This window comes from Trichomycterus rosablanca, chromosome 27 (assembly GCF_030014385.1).
Source record: "Trichomycterus rosablanca isolate fTriRos1 chromosome 27, fTriRos1.hap1, whole genome shotgun sequence".
Classification (NCBI taxonomy): Eukaryota; Metazoa; Chordata; class Actinopteri; order Siluriformes; family Trichomycteridae; genus Trichomycterus; species Trichomycterus rosablanca.
Window position 1 is genome coordinate 10,812,527 of NC_086014.1, and position 22,847 is coordinate 10,835,373.

The window sequence follows — 22,847 nt, forward strand, 5'->3', positions numbered from 1 at the left end:
ATTGTGCTAGCCCACTACTACGGTATCCAGGATTCGAATCCCAAGGTTGGCCAAGGTGCTGTGATGAATTGGTCTCCTGCGCCCAATGATTCCGATGAGGCTGAACACCCCAAAAGGATAAAGCAAGGATAAATATGAAACATATTTATTATAGTTGCTATTAATAACAGTATTGGTTGTGCAATATGATACTATATACAGTCCGGCATCAGTAATATACTGTCCGGGAAACACTTAATGCCTTTCATTGCAGGCCTTTAGCAATCCCTTTACCCTCCAAACAAAGATGATTCGACAATTCCAACCTGAATAATTTATTTAAAGCTTCATTTCACTTAGTACTGTGATTTGTAGGTCTTTTTAATACACGCTAGGCATGGACTGGTGTGCAGATGTTCCACCTTTTCTTTGTGGTGCTACCGTATACCACATTCAGATCAATACGACAGCCTTTGCCTGACTGATGGGAAAACAACAAGGGCTTCTCCAATTTATTGACCTTTGCAATTACAGGCCAATCCATGTGCCAGTTGTTTGATCTTCGGGCTATTTTAGGGTTAGGATAATGACTGTGAGTAGTGTGTAGTGGAGGTAAGAGGTTAGAGTCACTGACCCCTCTGTGATTAGCCCAGTCGGGGGCTCGGATTCCGGCTTGGACTTCCTGAGCCGGGTCGGGGCTGCTAGAGCCAGATATCGGAATTCAATTAAAGCAAATGAGGCAAGACTCTGACCCCCATTTTCAAGGTAATTGCTTCCTCCAATTGGGCTGAATGCAACTGTCCACGGGACCACAGCGCCATTTAGCAGACAGCCATTCAGCACAGGGCTTGGAAAGGAAGGGTGGGGGGGTGTGCTGCTAATGCTCGCACACACACACACACACACACACACACACACACGTCCTCAGTGTCTCCTTGTTATCATGATGGCTGGAAAATAGAGGAAGGCAGTCAGGCAGACACATGCTCTGCTGTGGCAGGCACACACACACACACACACACAGTGACTGAAAAAAACAAGCTTTTATTTGTTGGATATAGAGATGGCAAAAGATCAATCTGTGTGCCCTGGCAGTGAGTGGGAGCGGAAAGGGAGGGGTGGTGGGGTCATTAAAGATTCACTGGTAATCGGGAGCCAGCAGCGTTTGGCACAAACACGCACACACTATGTATGAGGAAGGGTGGGGGTTGGGTTGGGCTGGGCTGGGTTGGGTTGGGGGATGTTGGATAGGAAGGGGGGTTTTAAAGAGGCATGGAAGAGAAAAGTGAAGAGCAAAGCAGGGTGAGTGACTGAGAGTGAAGATACAAGATCAGTATTCCGACTCACAGAAGGAAGAAAAGAGATGAAATGAGGGTTCGGGTTGTTTTGTACGATTATCCCAGCAGGTTCTAGTCGGGGGGGGGGGGGGGGGGGGGGGATGGATGTAAGTAATAGAAAGCCGTCAATCCGCTTAGCTGTTTACAGTATTTGTGTAGCACTCAAGCACTTATTTGAATGGGTTTTACCACTTAGTGAAGAGCTGGCTGCCACATATACCCCTAACAATGAGTTCACTAGCACTGGAAGCTTTAAGAGAAGCTGCATATATATTATTGTAACCCGACACAGCTCGGAGAACAAGGGCAGCATTTGATTTAACAGTTTTGAGCTAATAATATCAGATTTTAGAGGTTCAAATGGAGTAGTGTGAAGCAAGGGGGTTGCTTAGACATTGCTTCATCATAAATATTTATGTAACTGCCTATAAATGATCGTTTTTGTACTTATTATCTGCACAGGCAGAAGATGACATTTTGATATTGAATCGGTTCTGATATAAGGAGGCAGAGGTGTTTGCTTTCGTACAGCCTTGATCCAGCTAGTGTACCAGATCAAGATGGCGCAGGCCCGGCTCAGGGAGGGAAGTCCAAAATCACTAGTATTAATTTCTCCAGGCCACCAAAGGGGATGGGTCCCTGCTGAATCTGGTTCCTCTCAAGGTTTCTCCCTGTAATTTTAAGGGAGTTTTTCCTTGCAGCTGTCGCCCTCGGCTTGCTCAATAGGGGTTTTTGGTCTGTTGGTCCTGGATTGTGTAAAGTTGCTTTAAGACACTGTCTATTGTAAAAAGCGCTATATAAATAAATTTGACTTGACTTGACTTGACTAGTATATTTGCAGCCCTGCTGAACATCTCAACGACTCTGAGTCTCTAGAATCACAGCTGTGGAGAAGATCGCGAATCAGTTATTGTGGCTCGAGTTACTGTGGTGGATGTGTGGCCTTGGTAATGAAACTGGTTTGGGGTTTAAAGATTGTAAGAGAAATGGAATATGCCAGAACTCAAGGGTGCGCCTTTTCAGGAATAGTCTGCTGATAAAGGTAAGGTGGCAGCACTGATTGGAAGACGGCTGCCTGTGAGCACCCCTTACTGTTTTCGAACCACTTCAACCCATTCAGGGCGGCACGGTTGCTCGGTGGGTAGCACTGCCGTCTCACAGCGAGAAGGTCCTGGGTTTGATTCCCAGATGGAGCGCTCCGGGTCCTTTCTGTGTGGAGTCTGTGTGGGTGTCCTCTGGGAGCTCCGGTTTCCAGGTGAACTGGAGATACAAAATTGTCCTACTTAAACTAATGAATCTTGTGTAACCAGTAATTACCTGTCCAGTCATGAATGTAACCAGTGTGTCAAACACAAAAACAACCCAGTCATGTGACCGTAACGATCATACCTTGCATCATGCATTTTTCATGGAGTGCGGTTGAAAGGGTTGTTCCATCAGCGTTTGATGATTCACTTTGAGTCAAAATCTTGCCCTAGTAGAGAGTTTGATCCACACATGCATGCATGCAAAATGCATTGCTCGTTTTGAATGACACAAAATTCTGTGTGTGTGTGTGTGTGTGTGTGTGTGTGTGTGTGTGTGTGTGTGAGATCTGGAACCTTTGAGGTTGGTTTGAATGCTCTAAGGAAACAGTTGACTAAAATTGAAACACCGCTTTGCATATTGGAGGTTTCTGTGACGCTTCAAAAGCCAAACCTGCAATACCAACTAACAAACTACTGTATATTTTCATCTCTCGGAATAGAGAAACATGCCAAGCACTGATAGCGAGGAACATGTAATTGGATCATGTGACCTCGCTAATGAATTTAATAGAGAGAAAGTATACGGGCTAAAGTGAGCCGTGCGCTGTTTGTTTTTCCCAACCGTAACAGTTTATGTTTGTCAAATACGCATCTACATCTCTGTGGTGTTTGTGTTAATGGTTGACTAGTCCTGAGATGAACTATGGTAATGACATGGTCGCTGCACATTAGGTACACAGTGAAGACATGTTTACAGAATGAGAGTAGCTCTCTCTCTCACACACACACACATACATACACATGTAAGCCCACACACCTGTTTGAAAAGACAAAGGCCCGGCTGCTGTAGTGGTTATCTGTTAGGGGTAATGTAAATGTTAATCTTTACACTTATCAGTCAACATTTCTCTCGTATGTAAAACCGGCTCGGCTTTGTTATTGACGTGGTCGTTGTTGTAATGAGGAACCTGGCGCTCTGTTTGCATGCTGTGGCTACGCATTTGGGTGTCAAATCCAGATTTCCATACAAGACTATGTCGATTTGGCTTGACCTGCTAAGACAGGTCTGTATTTTACATAAGCTGGCCGATAGGGTGGGAAGCTTTGTCTTTGAATGTTGTTTGCCTTTGGTGAAACCATAACACGCACACCTTTTGTATTTGAAATATATGAGTGTTACACAAGTTAGCCTGTGTGTGTGTGTGTATGTCTGTCTTGTATTTGTGTTATAAACTGGGATATTACAGCATTTAATGTCATTTTAAATATATATACGTACATACAGTTCTATAAATGCTCGAGTAGAAAGCACGTAATTATCTACCCAGCATTCTATCCCCTCGCGCACAGACAAACTCACCTGTTTATACTCAGCTATCTACTGAACCAACTATATCTACATAGCGATGAATCCATTATTCTACCTGTTCAAGCACGCCTACTGATCCAGCTACACTCCTGGGCAAAGGAGTATTTTCTGTTCATGCATTGCCCCCTCATTTTCTCCCAATCTAGTCGTATCTAATTACCCCATTGTGATTATCCTGACCGTGGAAGGTCGCAACGGTCACACGTCCCTTCCTGCACGATTCATATGGGGGGGATCAGTTTTGCGCATGTAGAGTCATGCACCGAACTCCATCATCCCTCATTTCATTGCCCAGGCACCATCGATCAACCACCAGTCGCAGCATTTATAAATAAAACCATTGTCCCGCCCTCTACAAATACACAGCCACTCGGGTGTATGTGTAAGCGCCCGGCCGATAGCAGACCTGAGATTTGAGCTCGAGATCTCAGCACTGGTGGGTTAGTGTGTTTTATCGCTGCTCCACCTGAGCACTCTGAAGTTTTGTGTGTAAATAAGTGAAGAACATTGCTGAGCTAGTTTGCAGTAAATGTAAAACTAGGTACTCTTTATAGGGTTTAAATTTGGACTCTGACCAGACCAAAACCAGGAGGGTAAATACAAGTATACATACCTCTTTAGACCCATCTCATCTGCTTACCTACCAATCTACACATCTACACATTCCTCCCTCCCAACCAATGATATTACTCGGTCTCCTACTCCACATTTTTCACTCTGTTTAACATATTTCACTCCCTGAGTGCCATGCTATGCTGTCCATGGTGTTCTGATGGTCAGTGTTTAAAGCCCTCGGTCAGGTTTGTGTATTCGTGTGTGCATGTTTAATGAACCGTCACTAGATTTTCGTGCACACACATTTCTTTGTGGGATTTTTACAAAACTGTGCTGTTAGACAGGAGTGCTCGACAATTGGTTCTTTAATTCCGCGCCTGCACCTCCGGAGGGAAGCGATGCATCTCTAATGAGGTGGTTTTATGAGTCTTAACGTGCAGTACTCATCAACGACACACACCCCACGCGAGAGTCGTCCTTTTTATTACCTTTCTAATGCCCGCCCTCGCTTGCTGTCTTCCCCCTTATTCCCCATCATTACCTCTCTCCTTCGCACTCATAAACAAGCGTTTTTTTTTGTGTGTCCCGGCAACATTATTGATGACTGAATTAATGAGAGCACAGTGTAGCAGCTAATTGCCCGTTGTTAAGGAGGCATGGCACAGTAGTTTACTGCGGTACAGGATACACAGGCTTTTTCTGTTATGCCTGATGTCCATTACTGTTTAATTACTTTTCGGTTCCTATCAGTTTTGGTTTGCTGGGTGTGTGTGTGTGTGTAAGCAGAAATATTACTAAACCAATTTTTCCAGAGTGTATCTAAGCAGCAGACTGCTATATGTAGAAGAATGCACACATCTGTTTTGGCACAGTTTTACACCGGATGCCCTTCCTGAAGCAGCCCTGCTTATCTTATCTGGGCTTAGGACCAACCGCATTTCAGAAGAGCGCAGGCATTTATCTACCACGGCCTTTCTGTGTGGGTGTTGTCTTGGTCATGCCCGACTTGACGATCAGCTTAATAATTCAAATCACGTTTGCTTTTTCTATATGAATGAATGTAATTTACATGTTCTGTGGTCTAGATTCCCCAGGTGTAAACATGTCGTTGTAGGTGGTGTTCAGATTGTTCGGGTTGCAGCATATCTTGCGATATCTTTGCCTTTTTCCCACGACCCACTTGGAGTTGTTTTGTGTGTGTCGGTGTTTATTTCACAGCAGCAGCAGCTCCAGGCTCAGCACCTCTCTCATGCGGCTCATGGTCCTCCTGTCCAGCTGCCGCCCCACCCGTCAGGCCTGCAGCCCCCCGGCTTGCCCCCGGTCACCGGCTCCAGCTCCGGTCTGCTTGCGCTCGGAGCGCTGGGGAACCCGGCACACCTTCCGGTCAAAGATGAGAAGAACCATCACGATCTGGAGCACAGAGGTACCATAGCAACATACATTAAAACCACCTCCTTGTTTCTACACACACTGTCCATTTTATCAGCTCCACTTACCATATAGAAGCACTTTGTAGCTCTACAATTACTGACTGTAGTCCATCTATTTCTCTACATACCTTTTTAGCCTGCTTTCACTTTGTTCTTCAATGGTCAGTACCAACACAGAGCAGGTATTATTTGGGTGGAGATTGATTCCCAGTACTAACAATGACATGGTGGTGGTGTGTTAGTGTGTGTTGTGCTGGTATGAGTGGATCAGACACAGCAGTCCACTCACTGTCCACTCTATTAGACACTCCTACCTTGTAGATGTAAAGTCAGAGACGATCGCTGACCTGTTGCTGCCGTTTAAGTTGGTCATCTTCTAGACCTTCATCGGTGGTCACAGGACGCCGCCCACGGGGCGCTGTTGGCTGGATATTTAAAAACTCCAGCAGCGCTGCTGTGTCTGATCCACTCATACCAGCACAACACACACTAACACACCACCACCATGTCAGTGTCACTGCAGTGCTGAGAATGATCCACCACCCAAATAATACCTGCTCTGTCGTGGTCCTGTGGGGGTCCTGAGAAACAGATGGAGTACAGTCAGTAATTGTAGAACTACAAAGTGCTTCTATATGGTAAGTGGAGCTGATCAAATGGACAGTGAGTGTAGAAACAAGGAGGTCATAATGTTATGCCTGAAAACTGTTCAGATGACGACAGTGAAGGACGTTTGTGCTTAACTTGGTGTTTTCTCTCCCCTTTTCCTTTTGTGCCCCCTGCTGTGCCAACCTCCTTCTCCCTCCCCCCCCCCGGATCGGACGCAGATCGGGAGTCGAGCACGGTGAGTAGCTTCGGCCGCACCTTGGCGTCTGCTTGACATTGACTCTGAGCCGCTCTGTTTGCTGATGGGGGGCTCTTTGCGTGGCATTAGCGAGCCGGCCCGCATTACCGCCAGACTAAGCCGTTTTAAATAAAGTAATAAAAGGGAAAAGGAGTCTGAGGTTTAATCCAGCGCCGCCTTTAATCCAGGTGAAAAATGAACGACTGCACAGGTCGAGGATTAGCAGCGCTGTAATTTCATCACAATTAAAACAGACTTTGACTTTGTTTCTTGAAGGATTTGTCCTCTGTGCTCGGCTGGTTTCACCTCCTTCTCTTTTTCTCTCTATCAGAGACTGGTCCTAGCCGGTTCCATACACCCCCCCCCCCCCCCCCCCCCCCCCTCAATTCCTCATCAGACAGTTAAGGTTCAGAGCCCCTGAGGCAATCCCTTATTGTTTGATCCTTCTGTATCAAATGCCTGTTTGTATTTTCTTTGTCCAGTAAGCTGACTATAAGAGAACCTGTGTGTGTGTGTGTGTGTGTGTGTGTGTGTGTGTGTGTGGACTTGGCAACATGCTGAATGGGTGCAGTCATGTCTGCAGAAATCAGAGCCTGCTGTTGATTAGCGCTTAGCGCTGTGGTGGCCTTTCCACTCCGCCCAGCCTTCCTGTTGTCATGGGTCATCTGATAGGCCGCTTGAGCTTCGCTTGTTGAGGGATGTTAAGCCTGCCTTAAAAGGGCAGCCAATTAAACCTGAAGAAAACCACACACACACACACACACACACATACACAAACCTTCTCTTCCTTGTTGAGTCTAGTCGAGCTTAATTTATTATTTCAGGATTTAAAACCTAGATTAATCAGACCGACAATAGATGCATTGAACCCGCTTGGCACGGCTGGGCACAAGGACTTGTCTGGCACTGTCGCCGTGCAAGAGGAGACTTCCCCAGCCCGACCACATCCTCCTTTTCATCTCATACTTCCACACTCATTCCCGGGATCAATAGGGGACACAGAGTCTAGGCTTGGCATGCAGCTTTAGTTGGCTTCTCCGCCCTGGCAGTGCCTCTTTTTGGTTCCGAGAGTATGCCACTCTGCCAAGGCAGGCCCACAAGGCCACTCGGTGGCCAGCCAACGTGGCTGCCAATTCTCCTTTCCATTTTTTTTTTTTCTTCCTCTCACTCTTCACATCTTCAGTTCTGTGATTCTTCACCGTGCAGTTCTCCCCAGATACCCATGCTGCCAGTCTCTAAGTACCTCATTCACTTCCCTCCTCCTTGTTCACCCACTTTGTCTTCCTCGCTCCTTTCCTGTCTTTTTTTCCTGCCATGGACCCACCAAAAGCAATAAAGCGAGTGAATGGTTTTGGCAGGGGACCAAGACGAACACACACTTGCGCGCGCACACACACACACACACACACACACACTCTCTCTCTCTCGCTCTCTCCTGCTGCGTCTCTGTTGAGCTCGGCTAAATGTACAGAGAGGTTAACTGCTGGTTTGTGTTGATGCGCCGGGAAGGCTGTCCTCTGGCTGGTTAACTCGACGAAAGGGAGGGTTCATTCTGCTCAGCCGGTTTAGGTTCTGCTTTGCTGCCCCTTCCACCGCGTCGGTCGGGATCACGTCCCTCGCACCCCGCTGTCCAGTTGGCGTGTTGCGACTGTGTGAGGGCTGCAGGGTTGGCTCGGAGCATTCGAAGTGTACTGCCACATTTACGCTTCTCTCTTTAGGCCCGGTTTGCTCAGCTGTCCTGTCTGCTTTGCTTCACTGAATGTGGACGCCCCTCCTCAGCCTTCCTCTGTGCCGCGCTTTATCAGAAATGGACTGCCGGCCTTAACCCCCCTTATCATGTTTACTTTTAACTGGCTGATTTACACGCACACACACGCCTTGTCTAAAGCCTGGTGGTCAGTAGTAATATCAGGTTGGGCTTGGAGAAATTAGGCTGCTTTATTATAGTTTCTAATATACAATTAATGTTAAAGGCTATTGCTTTTATGAAAGATACATTTAAAGATATACGTACATTGATGAGCCAAAACATTAGGACCAAAATGTGCATTGCAATGCCTATTGTGTATCAGTTGTATGTGTCACCGTAAGGGACATAGCAAATCTTGGACTGATGATAGATACCTGTAATACATTTGCTAAATGCAGCAGATATGATCAGACCTAAAGACCTGAGTGACTTTGATAAGGGCTAACAGTGCTCACAGGCAGACATGATGCATTATAGGACCTTGGTACTAGACACCGCCAAACGTCTTGACCATTTACATGTCTAGTGGAGTCCATATCTCAGTGGGTCAGAGCTGTTTGACAGCATATCAGGCAGCTGGTTCTAATCCCTGTTTTGTCTTTTCACTAGGAGCCTTAACCTGTTTAAATATTGGGTTGGTAGTCAAAAGATCAAAAGAGAAGAGTGTCTTTAATAGGGGAACAAGACATAATCAAGACACACTAGGGTGGATGGTTTCATCTAATTCTATGTGTATAGCTTTGTAGCCATGATGAAACGAACGTGTCTCCACTTTTATTTCCAGAATAACTCCGTGTCACCGTCCGACAGCTTGAGGGCCAGCGAGAAGCACAGGGCTTCATCTGACTACAGTCTGGATTCAAAGAAACGCAAGATGGAGGAGAAGGAGAACATGAGCAGATATGTAAGTGGACACCAAGCGGCTTTTGTTATTTGTGTATAATGCAGCACTTCATTTTCTTTACTATTTAAGGGACTGCGTTTGCCTAGTGGTTAGAGCATTGGGCTGTCGATTGAAAGGTTGAGAGTTCGAATCCCAGCTCTGCCATGCAGCCACTGTTGAACCCTTGAGCAAGGCCCTCAACCCCCTTAGCTCCAGAAGCGTCGTGCAATGGCTGACCCCAGCTTGTATGCGAAGAATGACTTTCATTGTACTGTACTGTACGTGTATATGTATAAATGGCAAATAAAGGCATTCTATTTTATTCTATCCTTTTCTGACATAGGACAGTGATGGCGACAAAAGCGACGACCTGGTAGTCGACGTCTCCAACGAGGTACCTAATCTAATACAGACTACTCACAGCTTTACCAGCTTTATCCGTCAATGATCAGTGTGTAACCAGCAGTCATTCGTTTCTGTGTAGGACCCAGCCACACCGAGGGTCAGTCCCTCTCACTCGCCTCCAGAGAACGGCCTGGACAAAGCAAGGGTGCTGAAGAAAGATGCCCCGAACAGCCCGGCCTCCGTGGCTTCATCTGGGAGCACGCCATCTTCCAAAGCTAAAGAGCACCCTCATGTAAGGACTAGTGGTAGTGATACTATATTAGTGCATAGCTCTAGTTCTGATGGGATGGGTGGGGTTTGCCATGGATTGGTCATTTGTTTTTTTAAACTGCTGGACTTTGGCTCCATGCTTTAATTTGTACTATTGGGAAGCAGGGTAGCACTGTCGCCTCACAGCAAGAAGGTCCTGGGTTCGATCCCCAGGCGGGGCGGTCCGGGTCCTTTCTGTGCGGAGTTTGCGTGTTCTCCCCGTGTCCGTGTGGGTTTCCTCCCACAGTCCAAAAACATGCAGCCAGGTAAATTGGAGACACTGAATTGCCCTATAGGTGAATGGGTGTGTGTATGTGTGTCTGCCCTGCGATGGACTGGCGCCCCGTCCAGGGTGTTACTGTGTGCCTTGCGCCCATTGAAAAGCTGGTACAGGCTCCAGCACCCCCCTGCGACCCTGATTGGATAAGTGGTAAAGAAAGAATGTGAGTGAGTGAGTACTGGGAAGCAATGGGAACCCCGTTTCTGAACAGGTGCCTTGACCAGACAGTAATAAAATCCTGTCAACTTCCTTCCTTCAGACAAAACCAATTATGGCTGCTGAATGCCCGGCCAGGTCGATAGCACAGCTGAGATTTGAACTTTAAGTCCATCCTAGCAGGTCTCTATTAAAACAGCCAGTGCCTAAACTTCAGCCAGCAATGGCGCGACAACCGTCCCTCCCTGTGTGGGACTGTGCGGAGCTTCGATTTCATACGACTAATAAGCTGCCAGCGTTTGACTGGATTAGCAGCGGAGTGTTTCGCCGTCGCCTCTCGCTGGATTTGTGCATTTGCAGTTTCTAATTCTAAATCCATGTCGCTGATTTCTACAGAACGACAAATCCTCCACGCCGGGCCTGAAGTCCAACACTCCCACTCCAAGAAATGATGCGCCCACACCAGGAACCAGCAGCACGCCGGGACTGAGGCCTATACCCGGCAAGCCTCTTGGCATGGAGGTCCTGGGTAAGACATTACATGTTCAGTTTAGAGCAACATCGTTTAGAGCAAACCGATTTAGATTCTTAATAAGCCATGCTGAACTGTTACAGCTGTTTATCCTTCCTCAGGTTCTATGGTCGTTTTGATTTTATTAAATTCAGTGTGGTCGCCAACCTACCACTGTTGTCCCTGCCTGCTCCTTGTTATTGAACAGAATAGAATAGAACGCCTTTATTTGTCGTATATACATATACAGGTGTACAGTGCAACGAAATTCTTTCTTTGCATATCCCAGCTTGTTTGGAAGCTGGGGTCAGAGCGTAGGGTCAGCCATTGTACGGCGCCCCTGGAGCAGAGAGGGTTAAGGGCCTTGCTCAAGGGCCCAACAGTGGCTGCATGGCAGAGCTGAGATTCGAACTCTCAATCTGTAAGTTGATAGCCCAAAGCTCCATCCACTAGGCTACCACTGTCCCTTATAGGGGTCAACAAGGCAGATCTGGTCCGCCTACCAGAATTGTACCTGCTTACCTGGGCTTGAGTGCTCCTCCCAAGGTCCAAGGTCGCAATAGCTAGTCTTTATCAGCCATCGTGTCTATGCAGATGCCTAACCGGCAGATAGCACCACTGAGATTTAAACACAGGGTCACCAGATCCTGGCAGTAGTGGGTTAGCATACCCAATTTTATTTAATGTGATTTTAAAAATATATATATCATTTCCAGATTAGTCAAAACATAATAAAATACATTTTCCCAGTGCTGTGCCGTCCTGATTTGTTTAGACTTTGCTGTTCGTTCCATGCACCAGTGTTACTCTGGGTCAGTTTGGTTTATTTTGATTTAGCGACAATGCAAATGACAATGCGTTTTAAATTGTGTCTGCAGCTCCTGCCCTGCGAGCTCCCCTGTCCTACGCCAGTCCGTTCGCAATGATGGGCCATCACCCAGAAATGAACGGTTCTCTGGCCAGTCCCGGAGTCTATAGCCTCATCCCTTCTCAGATGAGCGCAGCCGCCACTGCAGCGCATTACGGCCGGCCGCCCATGGTAAGATCTGTGTCCTTTTGTTCACCATCTCTGTTTCCTGGCTAAAATCGCATTTTCAGTTCACTGCCTGAGCTTCTGTAAGTGTGAAATAGGCTTGAGGCAGAAAAATTGAGTTCTTATTGCAAAGAGAAGAGGTTTGAAGTGGTAGAACGAGCTGTGGTATGTTCTGCTGTGTTATTTATAACTGCGTGTGGTTGTTTTCACAGCCGGGATTCGATGCGCATCCGCACATGCGGGCTCCCGTTCTCCCGACCGGCCTCACGTCCATCTCTGGAGGAAAACCGTAAGTGTCTAGCAAGTCATATTTCGAATATACTTGTTTAAATGTGCAGTATTTATTTATTTATTTTTCTTCTGTACATCCCGAACAGAGCGTACTCTTTTCACGTCAGCGCAGACGGTCAGATGCAGCCTGTCCCCTTTCCTCCGGATGCGCTGATCGGGCAGGGCATCCCACGTCACGCGCGCCAGATCAACACCCTCAGCCACGGTGAAGTGGTGTGCGCCGTCACCATCAGCAACCCCACGCGCCACGTTTACACCGGAGGCAAGGGCTGTGTTAAGATCTGGGACATCAGCCAGCCTGGCAGCAAGAGCCCCGTGTCCCAGCTGGACTGCCTGGTAAATTTCTGGGGAGATGCTGGGTTAAAATATGCATTTGTATTGACTTCCATTCCTGACCACTTCTTTTCACCTGCACGAGGCAGGTTCATAAGGAGATCCGTATCGCACACGGAGAGTCACATGCCGATCTCTATTCTGTGCAGGCGCCATTAATCACCCAGCATAGGTCATAATTGCAGCAGTTAGGAAGGAATCCCTGCAGCCCTCCCTCCCTCGGACTAGCCAATCACCACAGTGGCCGTTAGCAGAGCTCAGGTTCTAACTTGCGAGCCTTACTGCTGCACCATTCAAGCTCTCTGACCTAATGTTAAGGACATTTAGGTCAAACCACAAACTCTGACTGTATTAAACAAAAAAAAAACTACATTTTATTAGATGATGCAGTTCTTAAACGTAATTGACTGGATGGAATTCGACAATATTGGCTTTTAGTGGGTGGTGCTTTAGCGTTTTAGCATTTCAGCGTTTCGCTACACCCGAGTGAGAGCAGCGTGGATGTGATGAGCTGTTTAGTGGCTATCATAAAGTGATTTAATTTGTCTGAAAGCTCCCAGTTATCGATCCGACCCAGCCAACGATCCAACCTTCTGTTGTTAATCTGAAAATGTGCTGCATCCTCTCTGGAACGGCAAGAAGAAACCTTTTAAAAGCCTCAACCCACTCTGCTGCGAGCTCTTATCAGCTTTTCCTCGCTCTCCAGTAACCTTCATAATGGCTGTTGTGAAAGGCGTGAGCCCTGCAAGCTTGCCGGAAGCTGTGGCATTTAGTTCTTGCCTCCTCCAAACCAATGATTATCGCAGGGAGTCGGAACAAAGAAAATAATATTCAATTGCAAGTTATTCTCTGTATATTTTAATGCGAGTGAATTCCATTTTTATGCTCACTGTTGTATCTTTCCGGTCTTCAGAACAGGGATAATTACATCCGCTCCTGTAAGCTGCTTCCTGACGGCCGCACTCTAATCGTGGGCGGCGAAGCCAGCACTCTGACCATTTGGGACTTGGCTTCTCAGACGCCGCGCATCAAGGCTGAGCTGACCTCGTCGGCCCCGGCCTGCTACGCTCTGGCTATCAGCCCCGACGCCAAGGTCTGCTTCTCCTGCTGCAGTGACGGCAACATCGCCGTCTGGGACCTGCACAACCAGACGCTTGTTAGGTGAGCAAAGACGTGTGGGTGTGTGTGGTGTACCAGGGCTCTAGAGTGCGACCAATTTGGTCGCACATGCGACCTAATTTCTCAATGGTGCGACTTAAAAAAATCTCAGGTCGCACCGGTGCGACCAGGCATCCGAGGGAAAAAAGAACCAGACACACATTAGGCCAATAACATGGTCTAAACCAATCAGAGATAGCGAAGGGCGGGACATTATTGTAGCGGTGATATGTGAGCGACATTCAGCTCAGCCAATCAGAATGCAGCACCAGGTTTATACACGTGCGTTCGGACGTTCTGCAGTAAGTTTAGTTTTGTATGTGAGACTCGCCGGATGTCTCCAGAATGGAAGTTGGGGTTCTGGAGCTCGGCGGTGTAAAGTGTTGTAACGCTCACTGAAGTCCTGACTAAACAGTTAAAGTGACTCGACCCTGTCGTGTGCCTTTATTCCCACACCTCCACCACCGCACAGCAAAAGACCCGCAGCATCCCCACCGGACAGCGGCTAGGTGAGCCGACCCTCTACAGTAGCAAGGGGCTAATGCTAGCGGTAAAGTGTGGCGATAGTGAAAGTAAAAACACGACAATATTTTCGTTAAGTAAAATATAAAAATAACTAAAAGACCAAAATATATTACAATACATGTAGTCAAAATACGCAGTGAGTGCACCGCAAGCGATTTTGGGAATCTGTGTAAAAGATTCAGTAAAGCCGATAATATAATGCACTGCCTTTAAGATTACACTCTAACACACACACAAACATATACATATAATTTTAAATATACACTCACATATAAATAGATATACACACATACAGTGTATCACAAAAGTGAGTACACCCCTCACATTTCTGCAGATATTTAAGTATATCTTTTCATGGGACAACACTGACAAAATGACACTTTGACACAATGAAAAGTAGTCTGTGTGCAGCTTATATAACAGTGTAAATTTATTCTTCCCTCAAAATAACTCAATATACAGCCATTAATGTCTAAACCACCGGCAACAAAAGTGAGTACACCCCTAAGAGACTACACCCCTAAATGTCCAAATTGAGCACTGCTTGTCATTTTCCCTCCAAAATATCATGTGATTTGTTAGTGTTACTAGGTCTCAGGTGTGAATAGGGAGCAGGTGTGTTCAATTTAGTAGTACAGCTCTCACACTCTCTCATACTGGTCACTGAAAGTTCCAACATGGCACCTCATGGCAAAGAACTCTCTGAGGATCTTAAAAGATGAATTGTTGCGCTACATGAAGATGGCCAAGGCTACAAGAAGATTGCCAACACCCTGAAACTGAGCTGCAGCACAGTGGCCAAGATCATCCAGCGTTTTAAAAGAGCAGGGTCCACTCAGAACAGACCTCGCGTTGGTCGTCCAAAGAAGCTGAGTGCACGTGCTCAGCGTCACATCCAACTGCTGTCTTTGAAAGATAGGCGCAGGAGTGCTGTCAGCATTGCTGCAGAGATTGAAAAGGTGGGGGGTCAGCCTGTCAGTGCTCAGACCATACGCCGCACACTACATCAAATTGGTCTGCATGGCTGTCACCCCAGAAGGAAGCCTCTTCTGAAGTCTCTACACAAGAAAGCCCGCAAACAGTTTGCTGAAGACATGTCAACAAAGGACATGGATTACTGGAACCATGTCCTATGGTCTGATGAGACCAAGATTAATTTGTTTGGTTCAGACGGTCTCAAGCATGTGTGGCGGCAATCAGGTGAGGAGTACAAAGATAAGTGTGTCATGCCTACAGTCAAGCATGGTGGTGGGAATGCCATGGTCTGGGGCTGCATGAGTGCAGCAGGTGTTGGGGAGTTACATTTCATTGAGGGACACATGAACTCCAATATGTACTGTGAAATACTGAAGCAGAGCATGATCCCCTCCCTCCGGAAACTGGGTCGCAGGGCAGTGTTCCAGCATGATAATGACCCCAAACACACCTCTAAGACGACCACTGCTTTATTGAAGAGGCTGAGGGTAAAGGTGATGGACTGGCCAAGCATGTCTCCAGACCTAAACCCAATAGAACATCTTTGGGGCATCCTCAAGCGGAAGGTGGAGGAGCACAAAGTCTCGAATATCCGCCAGCTCCGTGATGTCGTCATGGAGGAGTGGAAAAGCATTCCAGTGGCAACCTGTGAAGCTCTGGTAAACTCCATGCCCAGGAGAGTTAAGGCAGTTCTGGGAAATAATGATGGCCACACAAAATATTGACACTTCAGGAACTTTCACTAAGGGGTGTACTCACTTTTGTTGCCGGTGGTTTAGACATTAATGGCTGTATATTGAGTTATTTTGAGGGAAGAATAAATTTACACTGTTATATAAGCTGCACACAGACTACTTTTCATTGTGTCAAAGTGTCATTTTGTCAGTGTTGTCCCATGAAAAGATATACTTCAATATCTGCAGAAATGTGAGGGGTGTACTAATTTTTGTGATACACTGTACATACACATTTACTCTATTATTTTTATAATTTTTACAAGTGTGCTATAATTAGTCTATAATACTATAATTAACTGTATTAACTGTATAATTACTACAGTATATTAACTGTAAAGAGCATGGGAAGACCATGGCCGGCAATAGTATATTTGTGACTGGTTCTAATACATTTTGAATTGAAAGGCTGAAAAAGCCCAATGCATCTATAAAACACATTACATGCCGCGATAAATGCACTGCCCAAGTGTCCCCTCTCCCCACTGCCTTTCAGTGGCAGGCAGTAGCAAACAGATCATCAGACGAGGCCATGTTGACCAGATTGTTAGTTATTTACAAGTCAATATTGCCTGTGTGGACAGTGATTAAAAAAAAAAAGTGAACCTGTAAAACTGCGGTGTTAAATGCGATACGGTCGAAAATTTGGGTGCACCTAACTTTTGTGCTGGTGCACCTAAGAAAAAAAGTTAGGCGCACCAGTGCAACCAGTGCAAAAAGTTAGTCTAGAGCCCTGTGTACTGTAAACTCAAATTCACTGGTCATTCCAGAGTATTCACTGTCCTTTCTTTTCTCCTCAATTGTATTCACTATAGTACTATAGCACTTACAGCTATTTCAGATAGACCAATGAGCACTACTGTCGCACTGGTCTAGCTACTAAGCAAAAGTAACCATATGCATCACTGTTGGTTTTTCAGGCAGTTCCAGGGCCACACAGACGGCGCCAGCTGTATAGACATCTCTCACGATGGCACCAAGCTCTGGACTGGCGGCCTGGACAACACCGTCCGCTCCTGGGACCTGAGGGAAGGACGACAGCTCCAGCAGCATGACTTTACCTCACAGGTAAACCACACAGATCCGGTTACCAATTTAATCAGGCGTATTCCGAGATGTCCACGCTTGTCATGTCTGGTTATTATTGGATGGTTGTCTTACCTAGATAATTCCGTGCAAAGAGCTAACGTGTAACGTTTCTGCTGCAGATCTTTTCTCTTGGTTACTGTCCGACTGGCGAGTGGTTGGCTGTAGGAATGGAAAGTAGCAACGTGGAGGTTCTTCACCATACCAAACCAGATAAATACCAGCTCCACCTACATGAGAGCTGTGTTCTCTCCCTCAAATTCGCCTACTGTGGTAAGTTTTCCAAGATGTTGCAGCAAGTTCATACCTTGGATGCCTGTCCTGTGGCTCCCAGTGGCTAGGATGCCTTAGCCACCCTATGGTCATTAGCCAATTATGTCTGTGTAGATGCCCGACTGGGTGATAGCACCACTAAGATTGGGCTGGCATATTTTATTTGTTAAATACAAATCCTATGGTTCTATACAGATGACTTTTTTTAATGGTCACAACACTTACTGTTTAGTGTTTAATCATTGTCATCTGTTTCTTAGAACCAGACGGCACAGTGGCCAAGTGGGTAGCACGGTCACCTCAAAGCGAGAAGGTCCCGGTCCTTTCTGTGCGGAGTTTGCATGTTCTCCCCGTGTCCGCGTGGGTTTCCTCCGGGAGCTCCGGTTTCCTCCCACAGTCCAAAAACATGCAGCCAGGCTAATTGCAGACACTGAATTGAGACACTATAGGTACCCAGCCACTAAGATGCATAAACCAGTGCATTGTGGTGCAGGTCCCAAGCCCGGATAAATAGGGAGGGTCGTGTCAGGAAGGGCATCCGGCGTAAAAACTGTCCAAATAACGGGAACGGCCGAGGAAATAGATAGATCTGTTTCTTAGAATCATGTTGCCATTATTAATGAACCAATTAATCAAGTTTGACAGGCTGGATTCAGTCAGAAATTAGATATCATCAGATATGATATTAAGTTGAAACATTAAGTCTAATCCAGAAATGACTTTGCTAACTGCACAACAGTAGAGGACGATTTCAATCCCCTATCAACTAGCCAAGTCTATCTAAGCTCCTGGTACGATCACATCCTGCACACAATGCCGCATTGTTCTTATACAGAAGCTGTTTTATATTAAAATCTCTCAGTCACCTCTCTCTGTCCTTGGCCATCTGAGCAGGTGTACATTTTTACTGCAGTACATGAGACACATCTGACTCCGCTTTGAGTCTACTTTGTTTTCTTTCCCCCATAAAGGTAAATGGTTTGTGAGCACAGGGAAGGACAATCTGCTGAACGCCTGGAGGACGCCGTACGGTGCCAGCATTTTCCAGGTATGTGACTCAATAACCAACTCGCTCTCATTCGCATCTCAGCGTGGCTCCGATGGGCCCGAGATTGATGTGGTGGTGTTGTTTTTTGCTGAAGCGTGGCAGGCTGGGATGACTGTTTCTGTCTGAATGCTTTGACCTCACTGACTGAGATTATGATGTGGCGGAAGCACGAGGCTGATGAGCCGAGCTAGCAGTAGGGTTCCTGAATACGGTTTCACACAATTACAATACCACTCTGTGTTTTAGAAAATAAAATAGCTGTAGAGCTGTTCCGAAAGTGAGAAAGCCATCTGTTAACGCCACGCGGTACTGATCCGCCTTTGCTCTAGTGTGCAAACAGCCACTCCGGCTGCATGTTTTCTTTCCAGTCGAGCAGGACCTCCACCTAATTCCACCTTTTTATTTAATAAGCCTGGGTGTTGGACCAATTTCAATTTGATTAAACAAGTGAAATTAGGTGTAGCTTCTGTGCGGCTGGAACAGAAATCTGCAGCCCCAGCGGTTCTCTGCAGATGAGAACGAAATCCCATGAGCCAGCAAATATGCTCCTGAATTTTTCCAGTCACTGTCCCACAAGTGGAAATTAGCTATCGATGGAGATAAATAGTGACTGGATGTGCTTTGCCAGCAGGAAAGCAAGGCTGTTGCAAAAAGGCACAGTCATTTATTACCGGTTACCGCTTTGTTCAGCATGTGGGAGACGGGAGGAATCCGGAGTAGCCCAAGGAACAAAGGCTGACGCAAAGAACATGCCAAACTTCAGGGTTAAACTTGGATCCCTGGTACTTTTAAGCATTGGACAATCTATCCAAATGGCAGTATTTGTAGACCAGGCGTAACATTATAACCACTGACGGGTGAAGTGAATAACACTGATTATTTCTTCATCATGGCACCTGTTAGTGGGTGGGATATATCAAGCAGCAAGTGAACATTTTATCATCTAAGCTGATGTATTAGAAGTAGGAAAAATGGGCGAGCGTGAGGATTTGAGCGAGTTTGACGAGGGCCAAATTGTGATGGCTAGACGTGGGGTGTTCCCGGTCTGCAGTGGTCAGTATCTATCAAAAGTGCTCCAAGGAAGGAACAGTGGCAGATCGGTGACAGGGTGACCAAGGCTCACTGATGCACGTGGGGAGCGAAGGCTGGCCCATGTGGTCCGATCTAACAGACGAGCTCCTGTAGCTCGAACTGCTGAAGGAGTTAATGCTGGTTCTGATAGAAAGGTGTCAGAATACACAGAGCATCACAGTTGCAGGGCTAAAGAGGGACCAACACAATATTAGGAAAGTGGTCATATACAGTATATATACAGTGCCTTGCAAAAGTATTCAGCCCCCTTGAACTTTTCAACCTTTTGCCACATTTCAGGCTTCAAACATAACGATATGAAATTGTAATTTTTTGTGAAGAATCAACAAGTGGGACACAATCGTGAAGTGGAACGAAATTTATTGGATATTTTAAACTTTTTTTAGAAATAAAAAACTGAAAAGTGGGGCGTGCAATATTATTCAGCCCCCTTGCGTTAATACTTTGTAGCGCCACCTTTTGCTGCGATTACAGCTGCAAGTCGCTTGGGGTATGTCTCTATCAGTTTTGCACATCGAGAGACAGAAATTTTTGCCCATTCTTCCTTGCAAAACAGCTCGAGCTCAGTGAGGTCGGATGGAGAGCGTTTGTGAACAGCAGTTTTCAGCACTTTCCACAGATTCTCGATGGGATTCAGGTCTGGACTTTGACTTGGCCATTCTAACACCTGGATACGTTTATTTGTGAACCATTCCATTGTAGATTTTGCTTTATGTTTTGGTTCATTGTCTTGTTGGAAGATAAATCTCCGTCCCAGTCTCAGGTCTTTTGCAGACTGCAACAGGTTTTCTTCCAGAATGGTCCTGTATTTGGCTCCATCCATCTTCCCATCAATTTTAACCATCTTCCCTGTCCCTGCTGAAGAAAAGCAGGCCCAAACCATGATGCTGCCACCACCATGTTTGACAGTGGGGATGGTGTGTTCTGGGTGATGAGCTGTGTTGCTTTTACGCCAAACATAACGTTTTGCATTGTGGCCAAAAAGTTCGATTTTGGTTTCATCTGACCAGAGCACCTTCTTCCACATGTTTGGTGTGTCTCCCAGGTGACTTTTTATAGATATCTTTGAGAAATGGCTTTCTTCTTGCCACTCTTCCATAAAGGCCAGATTTGTGCAGTGTACGACTGATTGTGTCCTATGGACAGATTCTCCCACCTCAGCTGTAGATCTCTGCAGTTCATTCAGAGTGATCATGGGCCTCTTGGCTGCATCTCTGATCAGTCTTCTCCTTGTTTGAGCTGAAAGTTTAGAGGGACGGCCGGGTCTTGGTAGATTTGCAGTGGTCTGATACTCCTTCCATTTCAATATGATCGCTTGCACAGTGCTCCTTGAGATGTTTAAAGCTTGGGAAATCTTTTTGTATCCAAATCCGGCTTTAAACTTCTCCACAACAGTATCTCGGACCTGCCTGGTGTGTTCCTTGGTCTTCATGATGCTCTCTGCGCTTTAAACAGAACTCTGAGACTGTCACAGAGCAGGTGCATTTATACGGAGACTTGATTACACACAGGTGGATTCTATTTATCACCATCAGTCATTTAGGTCAACATTGGATCATTCAGAGATCCTCACTGAACTTCTGGAGTGAGTTTGCTGCACTGAAAGTAAAGGGGCCGAATAATATTGCACGCCCCACTTTTTAGTTTTTTATTTCTAAAAAAAGTTTAAAATATCCAATAAATTTCGTTCCACTTCACGATTGTGTCGCACTTGTTATTGATTCTTCACAAAAAATTACAATTTCATATCTTTATGTTTGAAGCCTGAAATGTGGCAAAAGATTGAAAAGTTCAAGGGGGCTGAATACTTTTGCAAGGCACTGTATATATATATATCTGATAGTTATCTAATACTGTCGTATTCTTTCCACAGTCGAAAGAATCCTCATCTGTCCTGAGCTGTGACATCTCTGCTGACGACAAATACATCGTGACTGGATCCGGAGACAAGAAGGCCACAGTGTACGAAGTGATCTACTAGACTTCTGAACAATCCACTAGATCCATCTAAGGACCTCTGACTTTATCTCCTATTTTTTGCCTTTCTTGTGGCCTCCTATTGGAATCGGGACAGCGCTGACTCTTTCTCCAAAGACCTCCGGACCTTAAACCCATGCGCGACGCCTACAGTCGGGTTCAGAATTCACAAATGATGTTTGAGATTTTTTTCTCTTTTAATAAGGGAACGACCCGTTCCTGGATCTTTTTTGGTACAATGATCTTTACTAAATTTCGGACCTGTCTCAGACGGCACTAGAAGTACACACGGTCTTGCCTTTTCTTTAAGTGGACTCACAAGGATTTCTGGATGTGTGCTTATTTTTTTTGTTTTGCTTTTTTTTTTTGCAGCTGAAGCAACCGATCTGTGATGCACTGTGAAGCAGTGCTTCATTTTTAGCCTCCCATTCCCTGGACAACTTGTGAAAAGTGTATATATGGAATAATAAACATTTTATAAATATATATGATTATATGTACATATATATATTTCCTTGTCCTGGTATACTTGTGTTGGGTAACTTTGTCCTAAATGCTTGATAAACGTAGACTTAGGGACGACTTTTTTAAAGGTGGAATTGTCTTGTTTTTAATTTTTGTAAGACTCTCTGGGTTACAAATCGCCAGTGGATGGACACTGGACATTCAGTGGAAGGACGTTCAGTAGCTTGGTAGCTAGCTATGTGACCGTGGATGCACGACTGGTGGACACTGAGAATGGTATTTCCCTGGACGATGCCAATTTGCATTAGACTCTGCCAAATACTGGAGAGCACCCAGGGGAATGTGGGGAGGTGTTTGTAAATTAAAACCAATATTAAACTTGGACTGTGTTTCGGTTCTCTTGGCTCAGTCTCAAGTGGTGTCGCTGTTAGAAATGGATGGTCGGTAGGAGAAGGGGTGTGTTGTGCTGTTGGGTCAGGCAATCCATTGTGCTTGGAAAGGAAGTGAATCCAGCTTTCTGCCAATCCCTACTTTCTGTGGTTCATAACACAACCACATACTATAAAACATATATTTAAATTCATTAATAATATAGGATTGAATGCATACGTATAATACAAGCACCAAACACAGCTTCCTGATGTGAATATCACTAATGTAAAAACACGGTGTTACAAAAACTAACAAACAAATAAGAGCTTCTTATTTCAGAGTTGAGGCATGCTGCTTGCCGTGGGAGTGTGTAAGACGGTTGATAGCAAAGGTGGATCTGTTCATTTCCTGCCAAGAAACTCTACATTCCTGAAAGCTAGCGATGAACAGATCTAATTAATAAGTTACAAGGTGGGGGTTGTAGAGGTGC

General features: G+C 45.8%; 1 protein-coding gene across 3 annotated transcripts in view; it reads left to right on the forward strand.

Annotated features, from left to right (window-relative positions):
* Window positions 1-22,369, forward strand: part of tle3b (TLE family member 3, transcriptional corepressor b) — a 38,072-nt gene extending 15,703 nt beyond the window's left edge. For 2 of the 3 annotated variants that reach the window (XM_062989963.1, XM_062989965.1), the window contains exons 8-21: window positions 5,706-5,910; window positions 6,745-6,761; window positions 9,296-9,415; window positions 9,738-9,788; window positions 9,879-10,031; window positions 10,881-11,013; window positions 11,874-12,034; window positions 12,241-12,317; window positions 12,406-12,655; window positions 13,566-13,813; window positions 16,965-17,112; window positions 17,253-17,403; window positions 18,375-18,451; window positions 21,417-22,369. In XM_062989963.1, the coding sequence (XP_062846033.1) occupies window positions 5,706-5,910; window positions 6,745-6,761; window positions 9,296-9,415; window positions 9,738-9,788; window positions 9,879-10,031; window positions 10,881-11,013; window positions 11,874-12,034; window positions 12,241-12,317; window positions 12,406-12,655; window positions 13,566-13,813; window positions 16,965-17,112; window positions 17,253-17,403; window positions 18,375-18,451; window positions 21,417-21,524 (1,899 nt within the window). In that variant the 3' untranslated portion in view covers window positions 21,525-22,369. The remainder of the gene's footprint in view (window positions 1-5,705; window positions 5,911-6,744; window positions 6,762-9,295; window positions 9,416-9,737; window positions 9,789-9,878; window positions 10,032-10,880; window positions 11,014-11,873; window positions 12,035-12,240; window positions 12,318-12,405; window positions 12,656-13,565; window positions 13,814-16,964; window positions 17,113-17,252; window positions 17,404-18,374; window positions 18,452-21,416) is intronic. The other variant, XM_062989964.1, reaches the window with a different exon arrangement.
* The last annotated feature ends 478 nt before the right edge of the window (window positions 22,370-22,847 follow it).